Here is a 25,988-nt window from a genome sequence, read left to right on the forward strand (position 1 = left end):
TGTCATAGACTAATTGACCATAGGTACATGAGTTTATTTCTGTACTTTCTATCCTGTTCCATTGATCTATATTTCTGTCTTTGTGCCAGTACCATACTGTTTTGATGTCTGTAGCTTTGTAGTATAGTCTGAAGTCAGGGAGTCTGATTCCTCCACCTCCATTTTTCTTTCTCAGGATTGCTTTGGCTACTTGTGATCATTTGTGTTTCTATATAAATTTTAGTATTTTTTGTTCTAGTTCTGTGAAAAATGCCATAGGTAACTTGATAGGGATTGGACTGAATCTGTAGATTGCCTTGGGTAGTATAGTCATCTGGACAATATTGATTCTTCCAGTCCAAGAACATGGTATATCTTTCCATCTGTTTGTGTTATCTTCGATTTCTTTCATCAACGTCTTATAGTTTTCAGAGTACAGGTCTTTTGTCTCCTTACACAGGTTTATTCCTAGGTATTTTATTCTTTTTGATGTGATGGTAAATGGGATTGTTTCTTTAATTTCTCTTTCTGATATTTTGTTGTTAGTGTATAGAAATGCAACAGATTTCTGTGTGTTAATTTTGTATCCTGAAACTTTACTGAATTCATTGATGAGCTCTAGTAGTTTTCTGGTGGCATCTTTAGGATTCTCTATGTATAGTATCATGTCATCTGCAAACAGTGACAGTTTTACTTCTTCTTTTCCAATTTGTACTACTTTTATTTCTTTTTCTTCTCTGATTGCTGTGGCTAGGACTTCCAAAACTATGTTGAATAATAGTGGCGAGAGTGGACATCCTTGTCTTGTTCCCGATCCTAGAGGAAATGCTTTCAATTTTTCACCATTCAGAATGATGTTTGTTGTGGGTTTGTCGTATATGGCCTTTATTATGTTGAGGTAGGTTCCCTCTATGCCCACTTTCTGGAGAGTTTTTATAACATAAAATTATATTCAACATCATAAATGGGTGTTGAATTTTGTCAAAAGGTTTTTTCTGCATCTATTGAGATGATCATATGGTTTTTAAGACAATCTCTTTTATTGATCATTTAGACCACTGACATTAAAAGTGATTATTGATAGAGTTGGATTAATATGTACCATATTTGTTTCTGTTTTCCATTTGTTGCCTTTGTTCTTTGTTCCTATTTTTGTCTTCCACTCTTTTCCTGCCTTTCTGGTTGTAATTTTTCTTTCCATTTCTTACCATATCACATATATAGTTACTCTTTCAGTGCCTTCTCTAGAGCAATATCCATTTATAGCTAATCCAAGTCCAATTTCAAATAACACTATACTGTTTCATGGGTAGTGTGAGGACCTTATAATAACAAAATAAACCTATTTTCTCCCTGTTGTCCCTTGTATCAGTGATGAAATTTATGTCACTTGTCGATAAGCATATATATATATAATCAAATACATTATTGCTATTATTATTTAAACTAACTTCTGTTAGATAAATTAATAATAAGAAAAATAAAAGTTTTTATTTTACCTTCACTTATTCCCTCTTTGATGCACTTCCTTACTTTATGCACACCCAAGTTTCTGACCTGTATTATTTTACCTCTCTCTAAACAACTTCTTTTAACATTTCTTGCAAGGGAGGTCTACTGGCAATAAATTCCCTCAAGTTTTGTTTGTTTGAGAAAGTCTTTATTTCTCTTTCACCTTTGAAGGAAAATTTCACAGGGTACGGAATTCTAGGTTGGTAGTTTTTTTTCTCTCAACACTTAACATTTCCCTCCACACATTTCTTGCTTGTATGGTTTTACAGAAGAAGTTGGAATAATTCTTATATTGTTTCCTCTTTGCGTTGAGTTTGTTTTGCCCTCCTAACTTCTTTCAGGATTTTTCTTTATCTTTGATTTTATATAATTAAAAAATGATATGCCTAGTTGTAATTTTTTTTTTTTTGCATTTATCATCTTTGGTGTTCTCTGGGCTCCCAGGATGTAAGAAAATTAATTTGGGAAATTTTTAATTCATTATCATTTCAAATATTTCCTCTGATCCTTTCTCTCCTTCTACTCTGGTATTCCCACTGTATGTATGTTATACCTTTTGTAGTTGTCCCACAGACCTTGGATAGTCTGTTCTGTTTTTTTTCTTTTTCAGTGTTTGTTCTCTTTGGTTTTTGGTTTGAGTATTCTTTTGATAATATCCTCTAGCTCAGAGATTCTTTCCTCAGCTGTTTCCAGTCTACTAATAAGCCCATCAAAGATATTCTTCATTTCTTTTACAGCATTTTAGCATGAACTATATAATCAGCCAAACATTGAAGAAGGAGATCAGTAAGAAGGCATTGCCATAGCAGATACCAAGAAATTCTATAATAGTATAGTAATTAAAGCAGGGTGATATTCTGACAGGAATTGGCAAATAAATCAATGGGATCACTGGTCAAAATGAGTCAAATTGAGCGTTAAGAATAGTGATTAAAATGAATCAAAACACAACAAAACAAAACACAATAAAATCTATTTTAGTTTCCTATTCCTGCTATAGCAAATTACCACAAACAGTGGCTTAAATCAGTACATATTTATTTTATAGTTCTGGGAGTCAGAAGTCCTCAACTTAATGTGTTGACAGGGATGCATTCATTCTTGAGGCTCTACTGAAGAATCTGTAGAGAATCTGTTTCCTTGTCTTATCCAGCTCCTAGAGGGCATCTGAATTCCTTCGCTCCTTGCCTCTTCCTCCATCTTCAAATCTCTCTCCTTTTAACTGACTCTGACTCTCCCTTCTCCCTTCTCCTCTTAGAAGGAACATTATTCAGTCTACCACAATCACTTTTGGAGGATACTGAAAACCCAACTTATTATTTTGAAAACTATTAGAGAAAGGAGGAGAATCAAGAACTTATCCTGTCTTTTCTATATAACATGTATCTCACTTTAATCAAATAATTGAAGAGTGTAAGTTTCTGCTTATAGAAATATCCAGCTCATGAATGAAAAATGAATGACAAAATATAAAAAGAGAGAGAGAGAAAACCAGACATTACCTCCTAATAAAATTGTACAAAACCACCTACAAATCATTCTTGCTAAACATTTGAACTGAAATCTAGTCAGTCTTCCAACATTAACTACCCATGTACTGGAAATATGGAAGATACAGGGACATCTTTAGGATACCACAGAAATGCAATTAGCAAACAAGACTGTGGGAAATTCTATAGCATAGAAGATTTGGCGTCTTCAACAAATAAAGTGCAAGGAAATAGAAAAAAATACAAATAATGAACCTATAAATTAAAAATAACTTAATCTAATTGCAATGTACGTATCTTATTTGGATGCTACTAAAACATACAAACAAACAAGTATGTAAATAAACCAAAACACAGACACAAACCAGTTATAATCAGGGACTTTTGAACACTGACTGTGTATTTGATGATCTTATAGAGTTACTTCAATTCAATACATTTTAGAGTCATACATTAAAATACTTAACAATTATGGATATAAGTTCATAACTGTTGAAGCTAGATAATGGATATATGAGAGTTAATATTATTCCTTCTACTTTGTATATGATTGAAACGTTCTGCAATAAAAAAATTTGTTTTAAAGAACTACTTGGTAAAATGCTACAAAAATCATGGCATTTTGATTGTGATTATACTGAGTTTACCAATTAGAGTGACATGACATCTTCATAAAATTGAGTCTCCTCAACTGGGAACAAATTTGCTCTCCATTTATTAATGATTTAAATTTTTTTATTTTTACTAAAACTGCTTAATTTTCTTTGCATCATTCTTGCACATTTTGTTAGATTCATTCCTAAACATTTTATGATTTTCATTATTACCAATGTAATCCTTTTCTAACAGGTTAATACTAAAATACAGGGCAATATTTTCTTCATGTTGGTTTCTTATCATACCACCTGCAAACAATGGCAGCTTTGTATCTTGTTTTTCAATACCTTTCTTTTTCTTCTACTTTTGACTTCTTTTTTGTTTTATCACATTGGCTAGGAACTAAAAATCCAATGTTGGGTAAAAGTAATCAGGCTTGTCTTGTTCCTTGTGGGTATTTTAATGTTTTCATTAAGATATTTTAGTGAGATTTTAATTTTTAGTATATTCTATGAGTTAAGAGTATAATTCTGTATTACTGACTAACTAGAGTTTTTTTTAAAATGAGAAATGGATGTTTATCAAATGCTTGACCATACTTATTGAGATGATCACTTGGTTTTTTCTTCCCCTAATCTGATAATGTACTGAATTATATTAATAGATAACCCAGTGTTAAACCATCCTTCCATATCTGGAATAAACACTATTTGAACATCTGATCCTTTGCTATATTTCACTTCCTAATATTTTATTTAAGATTATTGCATCTATTTTCATAACTGAGGTTGCCTATGAATTGTATTATTCTTTTCCATTTTTGCTTATAATTATCAATTTACAGAGTAGATTCAAAACTTTCTCAGGATTATACTAACTTCAGAGGAGGAGTTGAAAGCTTTCCAACTCTATGCTTTATAATAATTTATATAAAAGGGAATTATCTACTCCTCGAAATTTTGGTAGAACTAGCCTGTAAAACCTTCCACATCTGATGCCATTTTTACATGTAGATTTTTCAATATCTTACATGGTTATCATTCTATTAAGGTTTTCTACACTCTCTCAAGTAAATTTATAGTTTCTCAAGTAAAATTTACACTTCCCTGAATACTGTTTTTTTCTAGATTTTCAAGCCTATCAACATAAAATTGATATTTTAGTAAAAGTTTTCAAATCTCATTTTTAATAAACAAGATCTCTATCAGTTCATTTATCAAGAAAACAATAAACTTTCAAACTTTTCTGAGAATATTAGAGTTTAGGCTTTCTACCATTTGCTCTGTCAACTCTGTTCCTTAGCCATTGTTTGATCTGTCCATAGAGTTTCACACCTTTCTTATGATTGTTTTTCAAAGTTTTAAAAATTATTTATTTATTTTTCATTGGATGACTTGAATAATATTTATTATTTTATACAGCAGGTTCTTATTAGTCATTAATTTTATACACATCAGTGTATACATGTCAATCCCAATCGCCCAATTCATCACACCATGACCCCCACCACCCCACCGCTTTCCCTCCTTGGTGTCCATACATTTGTTCTCTACATCTGTGTCTCAATTTCTGCCCTGCAAACGAGTTCATCTGTACCATATTTCTAGGTGCCACATATGTGCGTTAATATATGATATTTGTTTTTCTCTTTCTGACTTACTTCACTCTGTATGTCAGTCTCTAGATTGATCCACGTCTCTACAAATGACCCAATTTCGTTCCCTTTTATGGCTGAGTAACATTTCATTGTATATAGGTACCACCTCTTCTTTATGCATTCGTCTGTCGATGGACATTTAGGTTGCTTCCATGATTTGGCTATTGTAAATAGTGCTGCAATGAACATTGGGGTGCATGTGTTTTTTTGAATTATGGTTTTCTCTGGGTATATGCCCAGTAGTGGGATTGCTGGATCATATGGTAATTCTATTTTTAGATTTTTAAGGAACCTCCATACTGTTCTCCATAGTGGATGTATCAATATACATTCCCACCAACAGTGCAAGAGGGTTCCCTTTTCTCCAGCCCCTCTCAAGCATTTGTTGTTTGTAGATTTTCTGATGATGCCCATTCTGACTGGTGTGAGGTGATACCTCATTGTAGTATTCATTTGCATTTCTCTAATAATTAGTGATGTTGAGTGGCTTTTCATGTGCTTCCTGGCCATCTGTATGTCTCCTTTGGAGAAATGTCTATTTAGGTCTTCTGCCATTTCTGGATTGGGTTGTTTGTTTTTTTTAATATTGAGCTGCATGAGCTGTTTATACATTTGGGAGATTAATCCTTTGTCCATTGATTTGTTTGCAACTATTTTCTCCCATTCTGAGGGTTGTCTTTTTGTCTTGTTTCCTTTGCTGTGCAAAAGCTTTGAAGTTTCATTAGGTCCCATTTGTTTATTTTTGTTTTTATTTCCATTACTCTAGGAGGTGGATCAAAAAAGACCTTGCTGTGATTTATGTCAAAAAGTGTTCTTCCTATGTTTCCCTCTAAGAGTTTTATAGTGTCCGGTCTTACATTTAGGTCTCTAATCCATTTTGAGTTTATTTTTGTGTATGGTGTTAGGGAGTGCTCTAATTTCATTCTTTTACATGTAGCTGTCCAGTTTTCCCAGCACCACTTATTGAAGAGACTGTCTTTTCTCCATTGTATATCCTTGCCTCCTTTTTCATAGATTAGTTGACCATAGGTGCATGGGTTTATTTCTGGGCTTTCTATTTTGTTCCATTGATCTATGTTTCTGTTTTTGTGCCAGTACCATACTGTCTTGATTACTGTAGCTTTGTAGTATAGTCTGAAGTCAGGGAGTCTGATTCCTCCTGCTCCATTTTTTTCCCTCAAGACTGCTTTGGCTATTCTGGGTCTTTTGCGTCTCCATACAAATTTGAAGATTTTTTGTTCTAGTTCTGTAAAAAAGGCCATTGGTAATTTGATAGGGATTGCATTTAATCTGTAGATTGCTTTGGGTAGTATAGTCATTTTCACAATATTGATTCTTCCAGTCCAAGAACATGGTATATCTCTCCATCTGTTGGTATCATCTTTAATTTCTTTCATCAGTGTCTTATAATTTTCTGCATACAGGTCTTTTGTCACCCTAGGTAGGTTTATTCCTAGGTATTTTATTCTTTATGTTGCAGTGGTAAATGGGAGTGTTTCCTTAATTTCTCTTTCAGATTTTTCACCATTAGTGTATAGGAATGCAAGAGATTTCTGTGCATTAATTTTGTATCCGGCAACTTTACCAAATTCATTGATGAGCTCTAGTGGTTTTCTGGTGGCATATTTAGGATTCTCTATGTATAGTATCATGTCATCTGCAAACTGTGACAGTTTTACTTCTTCTTTTCCAATTTGTGCAACTTTTATTTCTTTTTCTTCTCTGATTGCTGTGGCTGGACTTACAAAAGTATGTTGAATAATAGTGGCAAGAGTGGACATCCTTGTCTTGTTCCCAATCTTAGAGGAAATGCTTTCAATTTTTCACCATTGAGAATGATGTTTGCTGTGGGTTTGTTGTACATGGTCTTTATTATGTTGAGGTAGGTTCCCTCTATGCCCACTTTCTGGAGAGTTTTTATCATACATGGGTGTTGAATTTTGTCAAAAGCTTTTTCTGCATCTATTGAGATGATCATATGATTTTTATTCTTCAATTGTTAACATGGTATATCACATTGATTGATTTGCGTATATTAAGAATCCTTGCATCCCTGGGATAAATCCCACTTAGTCATGGTGTATGATCCTTTTAATGTGTTGTTGGACTCTGTTTGCTAGTATTTTGTTGAGGATTTTTGCATCTATATTCATCACTGATATTGGTTTGTAATTTTCTTTTTTTGTAGTATCTTTGTCTGGTTTTGGTATCAGGGTGATGGTGGCCTCATAGAATGAGTTTGGGAGTGTTACTTCCTCTGCAATTTTTTGGAAGAATTTGAGAAGGATCATTGTTAGCTCTTCTCTGTTTGATAGAATTCACCTGTGAATCCATCTAGTCCTGGACTTTTGATGTTGGAAGATTTTTTTTTTTTTTTTTTTTTGTGGTGCGCGGGCCTCTCACTGCTGTGGCCTCTCCTGCTGCAGAGCACAGGCTCCGGATGCTCAGGCCCAGTGGCCATGGCTCACGGGCCCAGCTGCTCCATGGCATGTTGGATCCCCCCAGACCGGGGCATGAACCCGTGTCCCCTGCATCAGCAGGTGGACTCTCAACCACTGCACCACCAGGGAAGCCCTGTTGGAAGATTTTAAATCACAGTTTCAATTTCATTGCTTGTGATTGTTCTGTTCATATTTTCTATTTCTTCCTGGTTCAGTCTTGGGAGGTTATACCTTTCTAAGAATTTGTCCATTTCTTCCAGGTTGTCCATTTTATTGGCACACAGTTGCCTCTAGTAGTCTCTTAGGATGCTATGTATTTCTGTGGTGTCTGTTGTAACTTCTCCTTTTTCATTTCTAATTTTATTGATTTGAGTCCTCTCCCTCTTTTTCTTGATGAGTCTGGCTAATGGTTTATCAATTTTCTTTATATTCTCAAAGAACCAGCTTTTAGTTTTATTGATCTTTGCTATTTTTTTTTTGTTTCTATTTCATTTATTTCTGCTCTGATCTTTATGATTTCTTTCCTGCTGCTAACTTTGGTTTTTGATTGTCCTTTCTCTAGTTCCTTTAGGTGTAAGGTTAGATTGTTTATTTGAGATTTTTCTTGTTTCTTGAGGTAGGCTTGTATAGCTATAAACTTCCCTCTTAGAACTGCTTTTGCTGCATCCCATAGGTTTTGGATCGTATTGTTTTCATTGTCATTTGTCTCTAGGTATTGATTTCCTCTTTGATTTCTTCAGTGATCTCTTGGTTATTTAGTAACGTATTGTTTAGCTTCCACGTGTTTGTGTGTTTTATGTTTTTTTCCCTGTAATTCATTTCTAATCTCATAGCATTGTGGTCAGAAAAGATGCTTCATATGATTTCAATTTTCTTAAATTTATTGAGTCTTGATTTGTGACCCAAGATGTGATCTATCCTGGAGAATGTTCTGTGTGCACTTGAGAAGAAAGTGTAATCTGCTGTTTTTGTATGGAATGTCCTATAAATATCAATTAAATCTATCTGGTCTATTGTGTCATTTAAAGCTTCTGTTTCCTTATTTATTTTCATTTTGGATGATCTGTCCATTGGTGTAAGTGAGGTGTTAACGTTCCCCAGTATTATTGTGTTACTGTCGATTTCCTCTTTTAGAGCTGTTAGCCGTTGCCTTATGTATTGAGGTGCTCCTATGTTGGGTGCATATACATTTATAATTGTTATATCTTCTTCTTGGATTGATCCCCTGATCATTACATAGTGTCCTTCCTTGTCTCTTGTAACATTCTTTAAAGTCTATTTTATCTGATATGAATATTGCTACTCCAGCTTTCTTTTGATTTCCATTTGCATGGAATATCTTTTTCCATCCCCTCACTTTCAGTCTGAATGTGTCCCTAGGTCTGAAGTGGGTCTCTTGTAGACAGCATATATATGGGTCTTGTTTTTGTATCCATTCAGCAAGCCTGTGTCTTTTGGTTAGAGCATTTAATCCATTCACGTTTAAGGTAATTATCGATATGTATATTCCTATTACCATTTTCTTAATTGTTTTGGGTTTGTTTTTCTAGGTCCTTTTCTTCCCTTGTGTTTCCCACTTAGAGAAGTTCCTTTATCATTTGTTGTAGAGCTGGTTTGATGGTGCTGAATTCTCTTAGCTGTTGCTTGTTGGTAAAGCTTTTGATTTCTCCATCGAATCTGAATGAGATCCTTGCCAGGTGGAGTAATCTTGGTTCTTCTCTTTCATCACTTTAAATATATCATGCCACTCCCTTCTGGCTTGTAGAGTTTCTGCTGAGAAATCAGCTGTTAACCTTATAGGAGTTCCCTTGTATGTTATTTCTCGTTTTTCCCTTGCTGCTTTTAATAATTTTTTTGTCTTTAATTTTTGCCAAATTGATTACTATGTGTCTTGGCGTGTTTCTCCTTGGGTTTCTCCTGTATGGGACTCTCTGCGCTTCCTGGAGTTGGGTTGCTTTTTCTCTTCCCATGTTAGGGAAATTTTCGACTATAATCTCTTCAAATATTTTCTCTGGTCCTTTCTCTCTCTCTTCTCCTTCTGGGACCCCTATAATGTGAATGTTGTAGCATTTAATATTGTCCCAGAGGTCTCTTAGGCTGTCTTCATTTCTTTTCATTCTTTTTTTTTTATTCTGTTCTGCAGCAGTGAATTCCACCATTCTGTCTTCCAGGTCACTTATCCGTTCTTCTGCCTCAGTTATTCTGCTATTGATTCCTTCTAGTATAGTTTTCATTTCAGTTATTGTATTGTTCATCTCTGTTTGTTTGTTCTTTAATTCTTCTAGGTCTTTGTTAAACATTTCTTCCATCTTCTCGATCTTTGCCTCCATTCTTTTCCCAAGGTCCTGGATCATCTTCACTATTATTATTCTCAATTCTTTTTCTGGAAGGTTGCCTATCTCCACTTCATTTAGCTGTTTTTCTGGGGTTTTATCTTGTTCCTTCATCTGGTACATAGCCCTCTGCCTTTTCCTCTTGTCTATCTTTCTTTGAATGTGGTTTTTGTTCCACAGGCTGCAGGACTGTAGTTCTTCTTGCTTCTGCTGTCTGCCCTCTGGTGGATGAGGTTATCTAAGAGGCTTATGCAAGTTTCCTGATGGGAGCGACTGGTGGTGTGTAGAGCTGACTGTTGCTCTGGTGGGCAGAGCTCAGTAAAACTTTAATCTGCTTGACTGCTGATGGGTGGTTGGGTTCCCTCCCTGTTGGTTGTTTGGCCTGAGGCAACCCAACACCGGAGCCTACCTGGGCTCTTTGGTGGGGCTAATGGCGGACTCTGGGAGGGCTCATGCCAAGAAGTACTTCCCAGAACTTCTGCTGCCAGTGTCCTTGTCCCCATGGTGAGCCACAGCCACCCGCCCACCCCGCCTCTGCAGGAGACCCTCCAACACTAGCAGGTAGGTCTGCTTCAGTCTCCCCTGGGGTCACTGCTCCTTCCCCTGGGTCCCAATGCGCACATTACTTTGTGTGTGCCCTCCAAGAGTGGAGTCTCTGTTTTCCCCAGTTCTGTTGAAGTCCTGCAATCAAATCCCAGTAGCCTTCAAAGTCTGATTCTCTAGGAATTCCTCCTCCCATTGCTGGACTCCCAGGTTGGGAAGCCTGATGTGGGGCTCAGAACCTTCACTCCAGTGGGTGACCTTCTGTGGTATAAGTGTTCGCCAGTTTGTGAGTCACCCACCCAGCAGGTATGGGACTTGATTTTACTGTGATTGTGCCCCTCCTACCGTCTCACTGTGGCTTCTCCTTTGTCCTTGGACGTGGGGTATCTTTTTTGGTGAGTTCCAATGCCTTCCTGTCGATGACTGTCCAGCAGCTAGTTGTGATCCTGGTGCTCTTGCAAGAGGGAGTGAGAGCACATCCTTCTACTCTGCCATCTTGGTTCCAATCCCCCTAAAAATTATTTATTTTTTAATAAATTTATTTATTTTATTTATTTTTGGCTGCATTGGCTCTTCATTGCTGCTCATGAGCTTTTCTCTAGCTGCAGTGAGCAGGGGCTACTCTTTGTTGGGGTGTGCAGGCTTCTCATTGTGGTGGCTTCTCTTGTTGTGGAGCACAGGCTCTAGGCATGCGGCTTCAGTAGTTGGCACGCGGGCTCAGTAGTTGCAGCACACAGGTTCTAGAGTGCAGGCTCAGTAGTTGTGGCACATGGGCTTAGTTGCTCTGCGGCATGTGGGATCTTCCCAGACCAGGGATCGAATCTGTGTCCCCTGCATTGGCAGGCGGATTTTCAACCACTGCGCCACCAGGGAATCCCTCTCTTATGATTTTATTTTCCTCAACTGCTTGTTGATTTATCTTTACATTAGATGATCCTGGTTCATGTGTCTGTGGATGTTTGTTTGCCATAGCTTGCCTCTAGAGACTGTAGGGGAGCCGTAAAGAATGACGGTAGTTAGGTGTGCCAGTAGCTTATATTCAGGGTGTATTCATTGTCCCTTCTGAACATCAGCGGCCACTCTAGATCTGCCCTTCTCTTTGGCATCAATGTCCACAATAGTTTCTTTAGCTCTGGAGCAAATGTCATGGAGTCCCAGTGCTCTATGTAAGCAGCAGAAGGTAAACGGACTAAATGGTGCAGTTGCTCTACTTGCTTTCATTATTTTCCCCCTAAAGCTTCTCCCATTTCTGTATCAATTGAGGATGCCTAAATAAATGCAGCATTAACTCTGTAGCATCTTCTCAGTACATATGGGGCTGTAGTTTCATCTAATCAGTAATCTATAATTTTAGATGTCATAAAAGCTCTTATCTACAGCATTATGAATTTTGAAAATTTTGGTCTTTTATGGGATTTTAGATGGAAGAGGAGTTGTACATGTGTGCTTAGTTCACTCTTTTGATAAAATCACTATTCCCTTTTGCAAAAGTTCTTCCTGCTGCTTTTGGGGACCTATTCATCCTCTGTCACCCATTCAATACAGTCAACTTGGGTCTTCTAATAACATTACTCCTCTGGCCATAGTGACTAATTGAGAGTGGATGCATGACACAAGCACAGACAATAATACTGGGAGAAAGAATGTCTCTTTCTTTTGGAGTTGCTAAACTGGAGCTGCCTCTTTCATGTCTACCACCAGCTGAAGGAAGCCTGTCTGCAGTAGAAGGGAACAAGGCCCTTCAGAAAAAAGAAATGAAAAAAGTCTAGGAGAGATGAGAGACTGAACCACGTGCATGCATACACACACCCACATGTATTTACATACACACTCAATAACACTGCTGACTACTTAGATCCAGTTGGCTTTAGTCCAGCTTTCATCCCCTGCATTTACCAATTAGTGATCTAATAATATACCCCCCACTTTTTAATTAATTATTTTGAGAGGAATTCCTTTCACTTGCACCAAAAATATAAAATGCACTTCTGGCTAACTCATCACAACCTTTACATTTCCTCTTAGATTTCACTTGTTACTGGAAACCACCCTATTTTGTAATTACTTATGTAATCATCTCTCTCCTCTCATTTGACAATAAACTCCTTGAGGACAAGAATCATTGCTCGTCACTGTGTACCCCTAGAACTTAGCACAGGCCTAGAGCACAACAGGAACTGGATAACATATGTGGAATAATGAATATATAATTGTTAAAGCTGCTTCATCTCATTTTAGTAGATGCCTGGCAGTAGATACATGGTTAGAACCATGACTTAGGGTATCTGCTATGAGTTTTTTGACCATCATCATTGCTAATGTCCAATAGTGTTCTTTGTGTGCAAGTATTCACTGCTTCTTCTAGTTTTCAGGTAATAAAAGCAAAGGACATAGCAGTTTCCAGGTTTCTGGGTGGGTCCTTAAAGCCAAAGAAAAAATATATTCCTTAAGGAGATTCTGGTTCCCTTACAGTTCTTAAGTCTGTGGATCTGTGGTCTAATTGCATTGTCAAAACAATAGATTTGGAGAGCTCCTGGCTTGGGTGCTTAAAAGGGAATCCTCATCTCTATAAATAAAATAAGTGTCACACAGTACTTCATCCACTAAGATGGCTACAACTACAGGTATCTGCTGCCTTCGTTTTCTGCTCCATTCTGTCATTATTCTAGTTCATTCTAGTTGTTTACTGCCTTTTTCAATGTATATTGTGAACAACACTATTATATGCGAACGGTTGAATGAACTACAACACATGCTGCTTACAGAACTATATCTATTAGATTTCTAGATTATGAAAAATCTCAGGTCAAGAATAATGACTTACCGAAAATATGCCTCTAAGGTGTAACATGAAATATCTTGTAAAAGGTGAGTAGAAATTGCTAGAAACAATTGTTAAATTCAAAAATACAAATTCAATTTTCTATAAACTAAAACCCAAGAAAAGTATGAATATGATTTATGTTCTCTATTAGTAATTAGAATTAATATTTAGCCATTATTCTTAGAAGCAATTTACATGTTTTCTTAAAATCATCTATCCACAACTAAGAAAGAAACTAAATTTCGTCAGTGTTATCTACCTTGAATGCTTGCCTGAGATTTAAATTTGGAACATTTATATGGCTGTTGTATGGCCCTTGTTTGGTTCCAGAGCCCTGAGGTCAGTATGAATAACTACATTAGTGGGGCAAGCCTCTGCTTCCTCTATGAAAGGTTGTTAATTTAAAAAATGGTATTTGCACCAAAGGTTATCAGACACTTCTAAAATGTCACAAAATATTGTAGTATAACACTTGCTTTGGTTAATCCTTTAAAATTCTATGAACGGGTTAATTCCTTAAGACCCAATATCCCTTCCTTAAGGACTTTTTTTTAATAGCTCTGGTCAGCTTGGGAAAAATACAAAAGACAATAGAAAATAAATGAGCCAATCTTTGTCTGCTTTCTCCATTTTATCTTTCCATAAGCATAAATGTCACCTAAATATAACCTTACAATGGAGAAGAAAGGCACGATTGTGTAATTAACAAAGGGAAAAGGGAGTTCTTTATGAAACTTTTTTTCTTGATGATTCTAAATGTCTGCATATGCTGCTATTGAAGCCACTATCATTTTCCCAAAGTTTTGCTGAATAGATGAGATAGGATTGTATTCCTAACAGATAATTACTGCAATGCTGTCACACTGTATGATGTAATTCTGACATGGAAACTTTGTCAGTGAAACTTCATCAAGTGACACCTAATTTAAGCTACAGTATGAGGAGACTGCAAAGGAGAAACTTTAAGGAAAGTCAAAAGCAAAAAGGGTTCCTTGTTTTCCTTCAGCTCATTTAAAAGGCCAGCATTAGAACAAGTACCCAAGTGGAGACTGAGACACAGTGACTGAGGTGTTTAATGAAGTAAGCAATTTATAAAGTGCAGAATAACAATACTAGGGAAGACAGAACATTTGGCACATTCCATCTGGTTCTTAATATCAGGGAAATTATAAAGATAATGTAAATATCCCCTTATTCACTTTATTTATTTTTTAATAAATTTATTTTATTATTTATTTATTTTTGGCTGCGTTGGGTCTTTGTTGCTGCACATGGGCTTTCTCTCATTGCGGCAAGCGGGGGCTACTCTTTGTTGCAGTGTGCGGGCTTCTCATTGCGGTGGCTTCTCTTGTTGTGCAGCATGGGCTCTAGGTGTGTGGATTTCAGTAGTTGTGGCCCACGTGCTTCAGTAGTTGTGCCTTGCGGGCTCTAGAGTGCAGGCTCAGTAGTTGTGGTGCACAGGCTTAGTTGCTCCGTGGCATGAGGGATCTTCCCGGACCAGGACTTGAACCCGTGTCCCCTGCATTGGCAGGCAGATTCTTAACCACTGCACCACCATGGAAGTCCCATCCCTTATTCACTTTATGTCTGACCATGGCCATTCCCATCTCCTATATTTCTAGGCAGTACAGCCTCCTCAAGCAGTTGAGAATCTAAGGAGTACTTCTGATGGCATCTTTAGCCTCCTTAAGATGTTCTCTTACCCAGGATTCATTTCTAGTAAATACATATATGTGATTATATGTAAGGCTGTGCAAAAGTATCTTTAAGTAGACCATTTCTTGTAGAACTGCTATTATATGCACTGTCACTGAATCACTTATGTCATATTACGAGGGGTTACTATGTCCTGCATTATACTATATGCTGTGTAGAAAAATAGCACACGATCCTTGCCTTCAAGAAAATTACAGTTGGATTATGTAAACTATATCAATCCACAGGAAACAATTAGGAAACCATAAACATGGTACAGATTTACATGCTTATTGGTGTGCTCAGAGTAGCCAGTATTCAGCAGAAAGAGATCAATTGGAATAAAATAATAGAACATGATTAAAGAGTTTGTCTAAGCCCTTCCTTTGAGATGTGATGCAATTAAGGAAGGTCTGCTTCATTGAGGAAGTGGGATTTGAATTAGGCCTTAAACAATGAGTATACTGAAAATAAATATGAAATTAGAAGAGATTTAACAGAATTAATTTATCTCACTTTTCCTGAGTTTATTTGTATGAAGACGTACATACTCTATCCAACTGAGCTTTGTCAAATAATCCATAAATACATAAAGTATACATGATTAACAATACCTTTAATGCCAAAAGACAGCTTACTTTCTTAATCCAAAGCTCACTCTATGTAATTATTCTTTTTGCAAACTACTAGTTGGTTATATTAACACTTGAGTAATCTTGACAAGAAGCTGCTTTCAGCTGTTAAAGACCCAGATGCTGATCAGCATGCATTAAGTGATTCAGCCTAATTGGTTCCATCTAGATAAATTACTTACCTCAGTTCCTATCACAATTTCTTCCCTGGCAGAGAAGAACAGAAACTCATACAGCTTGTAGTGTTGAAATAAGCTGAAATACAAAATAAATGTGGAAAGCTGATAAGTTTATTTCAGGAAAAAAGAGCAAATATGTAAGAATATTTATTACAGGAAAGTTGTTTGAATTGACCAAGCTAAAGATATTAAACACTAATATGAAGTTAACCACCTCCTTTACTCCAAAATAAGTTGCCCAGAAATGCTAAGCAATTAAAGGTTTATTTTTTTTGAGACACTGACAATATAACATAGTACCTAAATTAATATCAGTAAACTAATCTGTGATGAGTGGATAGGTTTGGGGTAGATTTCATCTTGACTTTTCCTGGCTCACAACCAAATATTGCACTGCCTCTAAATAACACCAAACTTCACATTCTTTTTCATGTTTTGTTCCAAACTGGAGTCAATTTCCTCTCATATAAATAGCACTGAATTCTATAGGCTACTTCCATATCAATTACTTCTCACATTCTCAAACTGTTTCAAGATTAAGGTAATTTCTGATAACACCTGAAGAATGATGCAACATTAACTGAAATACTTTTTAGATGAATGATTTTCTTGAAGAATATTCCATTACACATCAAAGAGAAGAATTAATTTGAGAAAGATAATTTCTTTAGTTCCTACCCGAAAGACTAAATGGTCAGTGTATAAAAACTATAAAGAGCTAAAAGAGCTTAAAAATATATAGTTCAAGTAAGATTAAAGATCTCAGCAATGTGTTACTGAGAGTTAAAAATTTACTGAAGGGTTGACTTCTAATATCCTGTTTGTGATAATATTTGAATTTTTCTAATTCTCTTCCTGCTGGTTGGGAAAATTAATAGACTCATAATACAGCAAAATGCCGAAGAACAAAAAATTGTCTTAGTGGTTTCTCTTTCACTCTGGTGCCTTTTGCTATTTAAGAAAATTGATTTTAATATAACTGAGAAATTAACATTTGCAAAATGTAGCTACAGAGCATGTATAATAATGGCTTCTCCTGAATGCTGTAATGGATCAAAGTTTCAATTCATTTGAAATCAACGAAGAAATCCTCAGGCAGCTGGGTCTCTCTGAGTTATATTAGCAGTTGATCTCACTACTAACACAATCCATTAAACTGATGGGTGTACAGACTCAGTCATGGTTTGTTTTGTTTTGTTTTTGACTACATTCAAATTAGTCATCAACATACAGAAAACTAGCTTAGGTTTTGACATTACTTTGATCTGTTGGCTAGAAAATACAACAAGATTAGTGAAGTTTGATGATTCAATGAAGCAAAATAAATTCAAACTCTCCTTCCCTTACATTGGTTACCTAGAGAAAGCTTCAAGGTTAAAACTATTACATTATCAGTAACTGACTTTGAGTAGAAAAATTAAGGAGTGTAGAATATTTTGGAAACAGCTTGGCTTCTTCTCAGTTAACTAGTCTAAAACTTTCCTTTCCCCATCTTGTTTCACACAACGAAGTCAATTCATAAATCTTCCTTCCTGCAATTTCATAATCTTTCCACGTTATTCTCCTTATTGCATACAGTTATTAGATTATCCCATACCAAAAAAGAAATTCACTTCTTACAATGAAAATAAAATGCATGACTTGGATGCAGTGGCCATAGATACAGGGTTGGGCAAGGCCAGGACTACAGTGAGACATACAAGGGGAGGGGGGGGCACCAAAGGGAGGCACTTGCTCAGGGGCAGGTCAAGTCATACCACCATTGCTTTGCTCTGGTCCCCACCAACAGCTGGGGTTCTCTCACATTACCAGGGAGCTATTAAATGGCCTCACATGGGAACAAAGTGACACTTCTGTTATGGGAGTGTATTTTTTCCCTCTTCCTTTGGACTCCCAGCTGACTCAAGCCCCTAGACTATTTTTGTCAAGCATCTTGTCTTGGTCCTAAATCAAAGGGAGACTACTCAGAATGAAAATGGTCAAGACGTCCGGCTCCAGGCCAGGAAGGACATTTGTGTGAAGAGGTGTTTTTTTTTCTTTTTCCGGTACACGGGCCTCTCACTGTTGTGGCCTCTCCCGTTGCGGAGCAGAGGCTCCGGACGGGCAGGCTCAGCGGCCATGGCTCACGGGCCCAGCGGCTCCGCAGCATGTGGGATCTTCCCGGACCGGGGCACGAACCCGTGTCCCCTGCATCGGCAGGCGGACTCTCAACCACTGCGCCACCAGGGAAGCCCCTGAAGAGGTGTTTTAGAAGTGTTTTCTTATATTGAGTATATGTCTGTGCACTTTACCTTCACCTGATTTCCAGGGAATACATAGAATATACAATGACAGAAATGTCCTTGAACCAGATACATGTCTAAATGACATCTTATATTAAAAAGCTATGTATATGTTGTGTAAGTAGATTACTCAGTAGCAATGCTGGGGAGGAATTCTGGTATTCATTTTTTCAATTCACAGACACATCATGGAATATACAGTGTAGACTCTATTAAGAGCAACAAATGAAATTTCAATTTTTTTAAGCTTTATTTATTTATTTTTTAAATTTTTGGCCACGCAGCATGTGGGATCTTAGTTCCCTGACCAGGGATCTAACCCATACCCCCTGCATTGGAAGCATGGAGTCTTAACCACTGGATTGCCAGGGAAGTCCCCGAAATTTCAATTTTATTGTCAGTTAAGTTTCATGTGCTATAGGTCACATTCCAAAACGTGCACTCCCAAAACTGACTAGGGCTTTCACTGGTTGATTAAACTTAATTATTAGGTTAAACTGAAAAATGGTTATACTTTTTTTTGATAACTGAGCTAGCTTCATATTTAGAAAACTTCTTTGCAGTCATTAAAATGAAAAGTATTATATGATTTAATTGACATTAAACTTGCATTTGTGGACACATGAGACATTCTGAACAGGTGTTGCAGAAAAGCACATTTCTCTTGACACAACTTCAGAATCAATTCCAGATATCCTACTTACCAACTGATATTTTAATTTCTGTGACAGAGACACTTAAAACATGTAATTTCTTTGAAATCACAATATAAAGATTAAACAGCATAAAAGCTAGTTCTGATTTACTTTATTTGACTAAACTTTCAAATATTACTTTTTTTTTTTTTGGAGAAGTAAGACTAGGTATTTTTGGTGTGTGAAGTTACCCTGGTTAGGGTCAAAAGGTGACTAACACTGACATCCCCTCTTCACTTAACCATTTTCTGAATGTCAATAAAATGTCAAGAAATACGCTGATGAACATTTGTCCAGAAAGATGATATGAAAGAGAAAAGAGCTGCCATCTTTCACCATCTAGAAAGTGCATGGGTTTTGGTGCTGTGGTTAACTATCAGTCCTGGTGCCCATTATAAAACTCTTGGGTTGAGAGCTCAGCTGAAAAATGTATTCTGCTAGAGAGACCTGGAAGGCTCAAATGGAGAGAGAAGGGAAAGAAGGATGCTCTACAAATGTGCAGAGAATTCCCCCTGCCCAGTGATTTCCAAACTCTGATGGGCAGAAATACCTTGGGGAACAAGTTCTCCTCCAGCTCTGGGTTTCCACTCCCTTCCCTCCCCGCCACACAAGGATCTCCCTTTAATTGATATGAAGACTACTGTGGCTTTTAGTGAGAGACACACATTAGGAGGTATACTGTAACATTAAGAAGTCATATTATATCAAATGCTATTACATAAAAATATATCATACACCATTATTAATTCATGCCAGAAACCAGTATATAAACCTTATCATATTAAACACATTAGTTTTTTAAAAACTTCCAGGCTACAACCAGGATCCTTGCCAAGCAAATCATGAGCATGTCTAGACCATCATACAGCACCATTTATTTTAGAATTGTAAAACTTAAAGTTGGAAAGTACTGCAGTATATAGTAACAGAGGAACAAAGAAATTCTGCAGAAACTTTTAGTTAGGCAAAAGAAAGATTTTTTACCAACTCTTGTTTAAATATTTGCTAACTTAAAAAATGTCCCTTGGGAGAGATGCAAAACTCTAATGCAGACCTTGTGACAGATCATATAAAAAGACAGATTTCTTAGTTCAACAATGAAGAATCACTGTAAGAAAAATACTTTCCCTCCATCCACCATCATTTTCGAAGCACAAAGAAAGACTTAATGAATTTAATTGGTCAATACTACAAATATTTCAGGGTATATAATAAATTTGAGGAAGTATGTATATAAATCTCTTCAATTTCTAATATAAAGCATTTAAAATAAATGTTTAAATGGAAATGTTACTCTTTAAAATGTAAAATTTTAAGGTCAAGGTCAACTACCTGTAGCATAGTCTATTGCAATCAAATCTGAATAATCTGAAAGAGTCATTTGATTAATAAGAACAGTATTATTTAGAGATTCAGAGAAAAAAATTCTTAGCCAAGAATTATAGATCTAAATGAAATTATGCTTATCAAACATAAACTTCTTTTTAAGAATGCAAGGAAAGCCAAAATGTTCAATGTCCTGGTTTTTATTTATTGGATGGATGATTTGAATATTATCTAATTATCAGTTGGGTTAATTACTGCAAAAATTTTGTAAATGTCTAACTTCATTAAAAATTGAATTAGCTTCTATTTAATAGACATTTTCTAGAAAACATAAAGTGAAAACTAAATGCTACTGAAAAAAGTCCATACCTGACTTTCAAGTAATCAACAATAGCATTGGCTTGTTTTACATCAAAGATATTCCATTCCTCATTTTTTTGTGAATGGGATGGTCCTATTTCAGCCATAACTTCTCTGAGCCATTTTATGCTGTCTTCTATGGACATATGCAGTGCTGAAATAAAATCCAAAGACGTCTAAAGCATTATTTTCATAGATGTTTTGGCAACAAAATAACCCAAGACGTCCTTAATGTGTAACAATTCCATTTTTCAGTATTTGTGAGGACAAATGGTAAAACTATTGCTGTTTGTTTATGCTAATAATTACATTTTATGTAAGAGAACAGGAGCTTACACACCCAACAATTGTAAATTACCGTAATGCTATACAATCGTCTAAAGAGTTTGTTTCCATTTTAAGATGCAAAAAAAAAAAAAGAACCCTCAATCTATCTAAAGATTACTTTAGAATGGAAAGGAAAAATTTTTTATAATCTTAGATTAAGAGTATAGATAGAAACGACACAAGGTTGGTTGGGTTAGCTGGTAAGGAAGGCCTACAAAGTAGACTCAGCCACTGTAGACAGCAGAACCAAACCCAGAGCTGAAAATGTAAATGAACAGAGTCAACTAACGCTCGGCTTTAGTTGATTGTTACCATGTGGGAATTTGGGCCGGAAGATTTTCAGTGGATGCCAGAAATATGGATTTTTATGTAAAAATCAAGATTTTTTTTTCTTTTCCAAGCTACAGACATAACTTATGTAAGCTGTTTCTCAAATGTATGCCTGATGGTGGTGGTGAGAGCCAGATGACAGTGCAAAAAGAGTGACACTGACACCACTTTGCCACCATTACCAAAAATAAACAAGTCAATGATTGTGGTCTATTCTCTCGCAATTAAAAGCAAACAAACAACAAAGCAAAACTATCTTCTAAGGCATCTGTCTAGTTGAAAAAGAAGTAAATAAGTGTCAAAAGCCTTGGACTTAAATTTTATAATGTGTATAATACAAACATTAACCTCCATCTTCTTATTTTTACTTGTGTCAGACAAATATTATTTACAATACACACACAGCTCCCTGCATCCTGAGGAGAATCCAGGTAACTGGAGTGTCCAAACTGTCCTTTGCTGACAAGTGAAGGGTGTATGGACACGAGACCGAACAGCATGGAGGTGGAGAGTTGAAAGGCTCTAGCAAAAACAAGGTTGGATTGGTTGCTTGGAGGGGGTGATTGTCAGCTGGTGGCCAGGATGAGGGCCTGGGGGAGAACTGTGCTGAACAATGTGAATCCCACCTTCTCAATCCCAACCAAACTTCTGTCTCTCTTAGGAGACCATTAGTAAACTTTCCAAGTCTTGTTAATGGGGTGGCTTTTTCAGGGAAGTAGAAGGCGAGAGTGCAGAGGAGTTATGAGAACACAGGCTGATTGTCAGAACCAATTATTTCTGGGTTACATAGCTTCTCTTTCTGGGATATAAGTGCTAGGTCACCAAATTACTAATAAAATGACAGTAAAGTAATTTAAAATTTTGGAAGACACTATAAACACCAACTTGTAATTTGTTTAGTCTAGATTCTTTTCTATGTGTAGGAATTAGAAAAGCATAAAACTATATAACAATTAAAATCTGGTTTAATGAATGACAATTAGTCCAATTCTCATGGCCTCCTTCCAGATCCTGTTTTATGTCTGTCAGATACATAGAATTATTACTGGATAACTAGGCTTTCCTGTATCATTCTAAGTGGAGTTCAATTATTACTGAACATTTCTTTTTCTTTTTTTAAAATTTATTTTTTAATTTATTTATTTTTGGCCGCGTTGGGTCTTCGTTGCTGCGCGCAGGCTTTCTCTAGTTGCGGCGAGCAGGGGCTACTCGGTTGCGGTGCACGTGCTTCTCATTGTGGTGGCTTCTCTTGTTGCGGAGCACGGGCTCTAGGCACACTGGCTTCAGCAATTGTGGCTCTCAGGCTCTAGAGCTCAGGCTCAGTAGTTGTGGCACACGGACTTAGTTGCTCTGTGGCGTGAGGGATCTTCCCGGACCAGGGACTGAACCTGTGTACCCTGAATTGGCAGGTGGATTCTTAACCACTGCGCCACCAGGGAAGTCCCTATTTCTTTTTCTATGATAAATTTCTTTTGAAAATAGTAAGAGTAATTTCAGAAATGAAAAATCTGTTGGATAAAAGCAATTAAGAAATGAATGGATTAAAATCTGAATCATTTTATTAATAAAACGGTATTAATTAGAAATGCAGAGAAAAAATTTAGATGATTCTAATTCTAGATGTGATTATACTTATCAAGCACAAAAATAAATTTATATTACTATTTCCTTATGTTAAAATATAACTGACTCTTTAAAACTGTTTTTCTATGTCTAATGTCTTTCTACAGATAATGGCTTTAAAAATTAGGAAAGTTATCATTTCACTTATCTAACTGAAATGTTTGCCCTTTTAAAAATCACATTTAGTGATGTGATTAAAATATGAAAGACTAAACCAATTAAATACTAAGGGCTGTTAGAAATAAAATTTATCCTTGAAAATTTAGGGTAATGAAAGAACATACTATACTTATAATTAGCTGGAAGATTTAGATTGGTACCTCATAACTGCCATTTACTACCTAGGTAATCTGAGTTTCATTTTTCTTATCTGTGAATGAGAATAATACCAATTCTCAAAATAATAGTGCTATTGTGAAGATCAAATAAGGAATGCATGGGAAACTCCTGGTAAACTGAAAAGATACATATACATTACATGTATATAGTGCTTTCTAGAATTTAGCCCAAAGCCAGGCACATCTCACGTGGTCAGGAGGATGGGCTCTCGCTCTCTGGGGTTCAGATTTAACCTCTCTGAATCTCATATATTCTTCTCATTTTTAAAATGAGGAGAATAATGGGACTATCTTATAACACTGTGCATGAATTAAGTGCAAAAGTATTTGGAAAGCAAATGGCACTGTGAGTGACACAAGTTAATCCTGTATAAATGTTAATTATTATTATCATTATCATCATCATCATTCCTGTGTGGAGGAAAAACAATTCAACTTCATAGAACTAAAAAGCATTCTATGGTTATTTACCACATTCATGTTATATAGAGGACAATCAATCTTGGCCCATCGACCTAGATAGAGGCCAAATACCCAGTCTAATACTCTACATCCTGTCCTTGGTCAGGCCCTGGAAAAACTGAAACTCAAAACGTATATTATTAAGGGACTTCCCTGGCGGTCCAGTGGTTAAGACTTCGCCTTCCAATGCAGGGGGTGCAGGTTCGATCCCTGATCAGGGAGCTAAGATCCCACACGCCTGGAGGCCAAAAAATCAAAACATAAAACAGAAAGCAATATTGTAACAAACTCAATAAAGACTTTAAAAATGGTCCACATCAAAAAAAAAATCTTAAAAAAAATACACATATACTGTTAAGATAACTGTACAAATTCTACGTTCCATAATCTTTTAGTTTGATCTACTTTGATTCCAGGTGGGTTGTCTGCAGAATATCTTGTGGATAATGTAGCACAATCTGAGACAAGGGATAGATCAGAAACCGAGTCAGTATAAAGTAACAGTCCCCACACTAGAATTTTATTAGTAACCGTCGGCCACACTACAGCTCACAGCACAAACTGTGCTCTTCGGTGCTTTTTCTCTGAAGATGTTGCCGGATGGGATGGGAGTGCTCACTATGTGCTCAGGACTCCACCACCTCTTAGTTTAAGTATAAACATACTTCATCTCCTTCCCTGGCACACTTGGCTAAGATTACATTCTTTCCTGATGGTAACTATAACCTTGTTAGCTTGAAAGGTTTGAGAGGATTTTTTTTTTTTCTGCCAGAAGGAAAACTAGATCCCTTGCTTTTTTCCGGTTAGGTTTTACATACGTACTTTCGCTCTCTCATAGTTTATGAGTACTTGGATGGATCATGCTCAAGTTTTAAAAATTCATTTTTGAACTGATATCAACAATATAAAGTTTCACATAAAAGAAATATTCATAAGTTATGTTATGGAAAACGTTTAAAATGGAAATCTCTTGTCAAACTTGTAATGTGAGATCCATGAAATTTTTCTACTTTCCTTTATTCTGTTTCTAGTTTGTGAATTCTCAGCTCAGAGGTTGCAAAGCTTAAGACTGTTCATGTCATGTATTTCTTTTTACAATTTAATTCATAGATGACATATTCACATGGTTCAAAAAATATATGTGAAGGTGTATTGTGAGAAGCCTTCCTCTAGTCCTGTTGCCCATGTGCCCAGTTCCTACACCCTTTGCACAGAAAATTTTATTAGCTTTTTCTGTATTCTTCCAGCATTTCTTTGTATATATAACAAATAAAGACATAGATAAATACTAATCCTGTCTGTTTTATAAACAAAAGAATACAATTCTGCACCTTACTCTACTCAGTAACAACATATGATACCTAGAAAACCTTCCTCATTCTTTCCTTTTTTACCACTGCACAGTATTCCAATTTAGGGATAGGCTACTCCCTACAGGTAAAGTTTTAATTTTGGAGTAGTTTTAGATTTACAGAAAAGTTGCAAGAATATCACAGAGACTCCCCATATACCTCATACACAGTTTCCCCCATTGTTAATATAGCTATGGTACATTTGACACACCTAATGAGCAAATAGTGATATATTATTATTTAAGTTCACCCTTTGGATTTCTTTAGTTTTTTTTTTTTTTTTTTTTTTTTGGTGGTACGCGGGCCTCTCACTGCTGTGGCCTCTCCCGTTGCAGAGCACAGGCTCCGGACGCGCAGGCTCAGCGGCCATGGCTCACGGGCCCAGCCGCTCCGCGGCATGTGGGATCTTCCTGGACCGGGGCACGAACCCGTGTCCCCTGCATTGGCAGGCGGACTCTCAACCACTGCGCCACCAGAGAAGCCCTTTCCTTGTTTTTAAAGGCTTTGACAGTTTTGAGAAGTACTGGTCAGATATTTTGTAGTATGTTCTTAAATTTGGGTTTATCTGATACTTCTGTCATGATTAGACAGGGGTTAAATGTTTTGGACAGGAAGACTACAGTGCCATTCTCATCACATTATATCTAGGGTATTGCTATTTAACCTGGCTCATCACTAGTGGTGTTAGCCTTAGTCACCTGGCTGAGGTTGTATCTGTCACGCTTCTCTACTATAAAGTTACTATTTTCCCCCCTTTCCATACTGTCCGCTTTGGAAGGAGGTTTGCAGCCCTCACTTAAGGGGTGGCGAATGGTGTTCAACTTGTTGTGGGTGAAGTATCTGCATAAATTATTGGGAATTTTACATGGGAGATTTGTCTCTTTTACCCCAGTTAATTATTTATTCAGTCATTAATTTCCATCAGTATGGATTCATGGATGTTAATTTTATACTTTGGATTATAATTCAATACTATGTTATTTCATTCAAATTATTTTAACTTTGGGCACT

General features: G+C 36.4%; 1 protein-coding gene across 9 annotated transcripts in view; it reads right to left on the reverse strand.

The window, feature by feature from the left end:
* Positions 1-25,988, reverse strand: part of CABCOCO1 (ciliary associated calcium binding coiled-coil 1) — a 144,237-nt gene that overhangs the window by 90,691 nt on the left and 27,558 nt on the right. For 8 of the 9 annotated variants that reach the window (XR_009559349.1, XR_009559350.1, XR_009559352.1 and 5 more), the window contains exons 4-5: positions 20,555-20,699; positions 15,886-15,958 (exon numbers count right to left, since the gene is read on the reverse strand). Coding sequence is in view for 6 of the 9 variants with exons in the window: in XM_060286400.1 (XP_060142383.1) it covers positions 15,886-15,958; positions 20,555-20,699 (218 nt within the window). In the remaining 3 variants the exon portion in view is untranslated. Of the gene's footprint in view, positions 1-14,557; positions 14,896-15,885; positions 15,959-20,554; positions 20,700-25,988 lie in introns of those variants that run through there. The other variant, XM_060286402.2, reaches the window with a different exon arrangement.

The sequence above is a fragment of the Globicephala melas genome, chromosome 16 (genome assembly GCF_963455315.2).
Source record: "Globicephala melas chromosome 16, mGloMel1.2, whole genome shotgun sequence".
Classification (NCBI taxonomy): Eukaryota; Metazoa; Chordata; class Mammalia; order Artiodactyla; family Delphinidae; genus Globicephala; species Globicephala melas.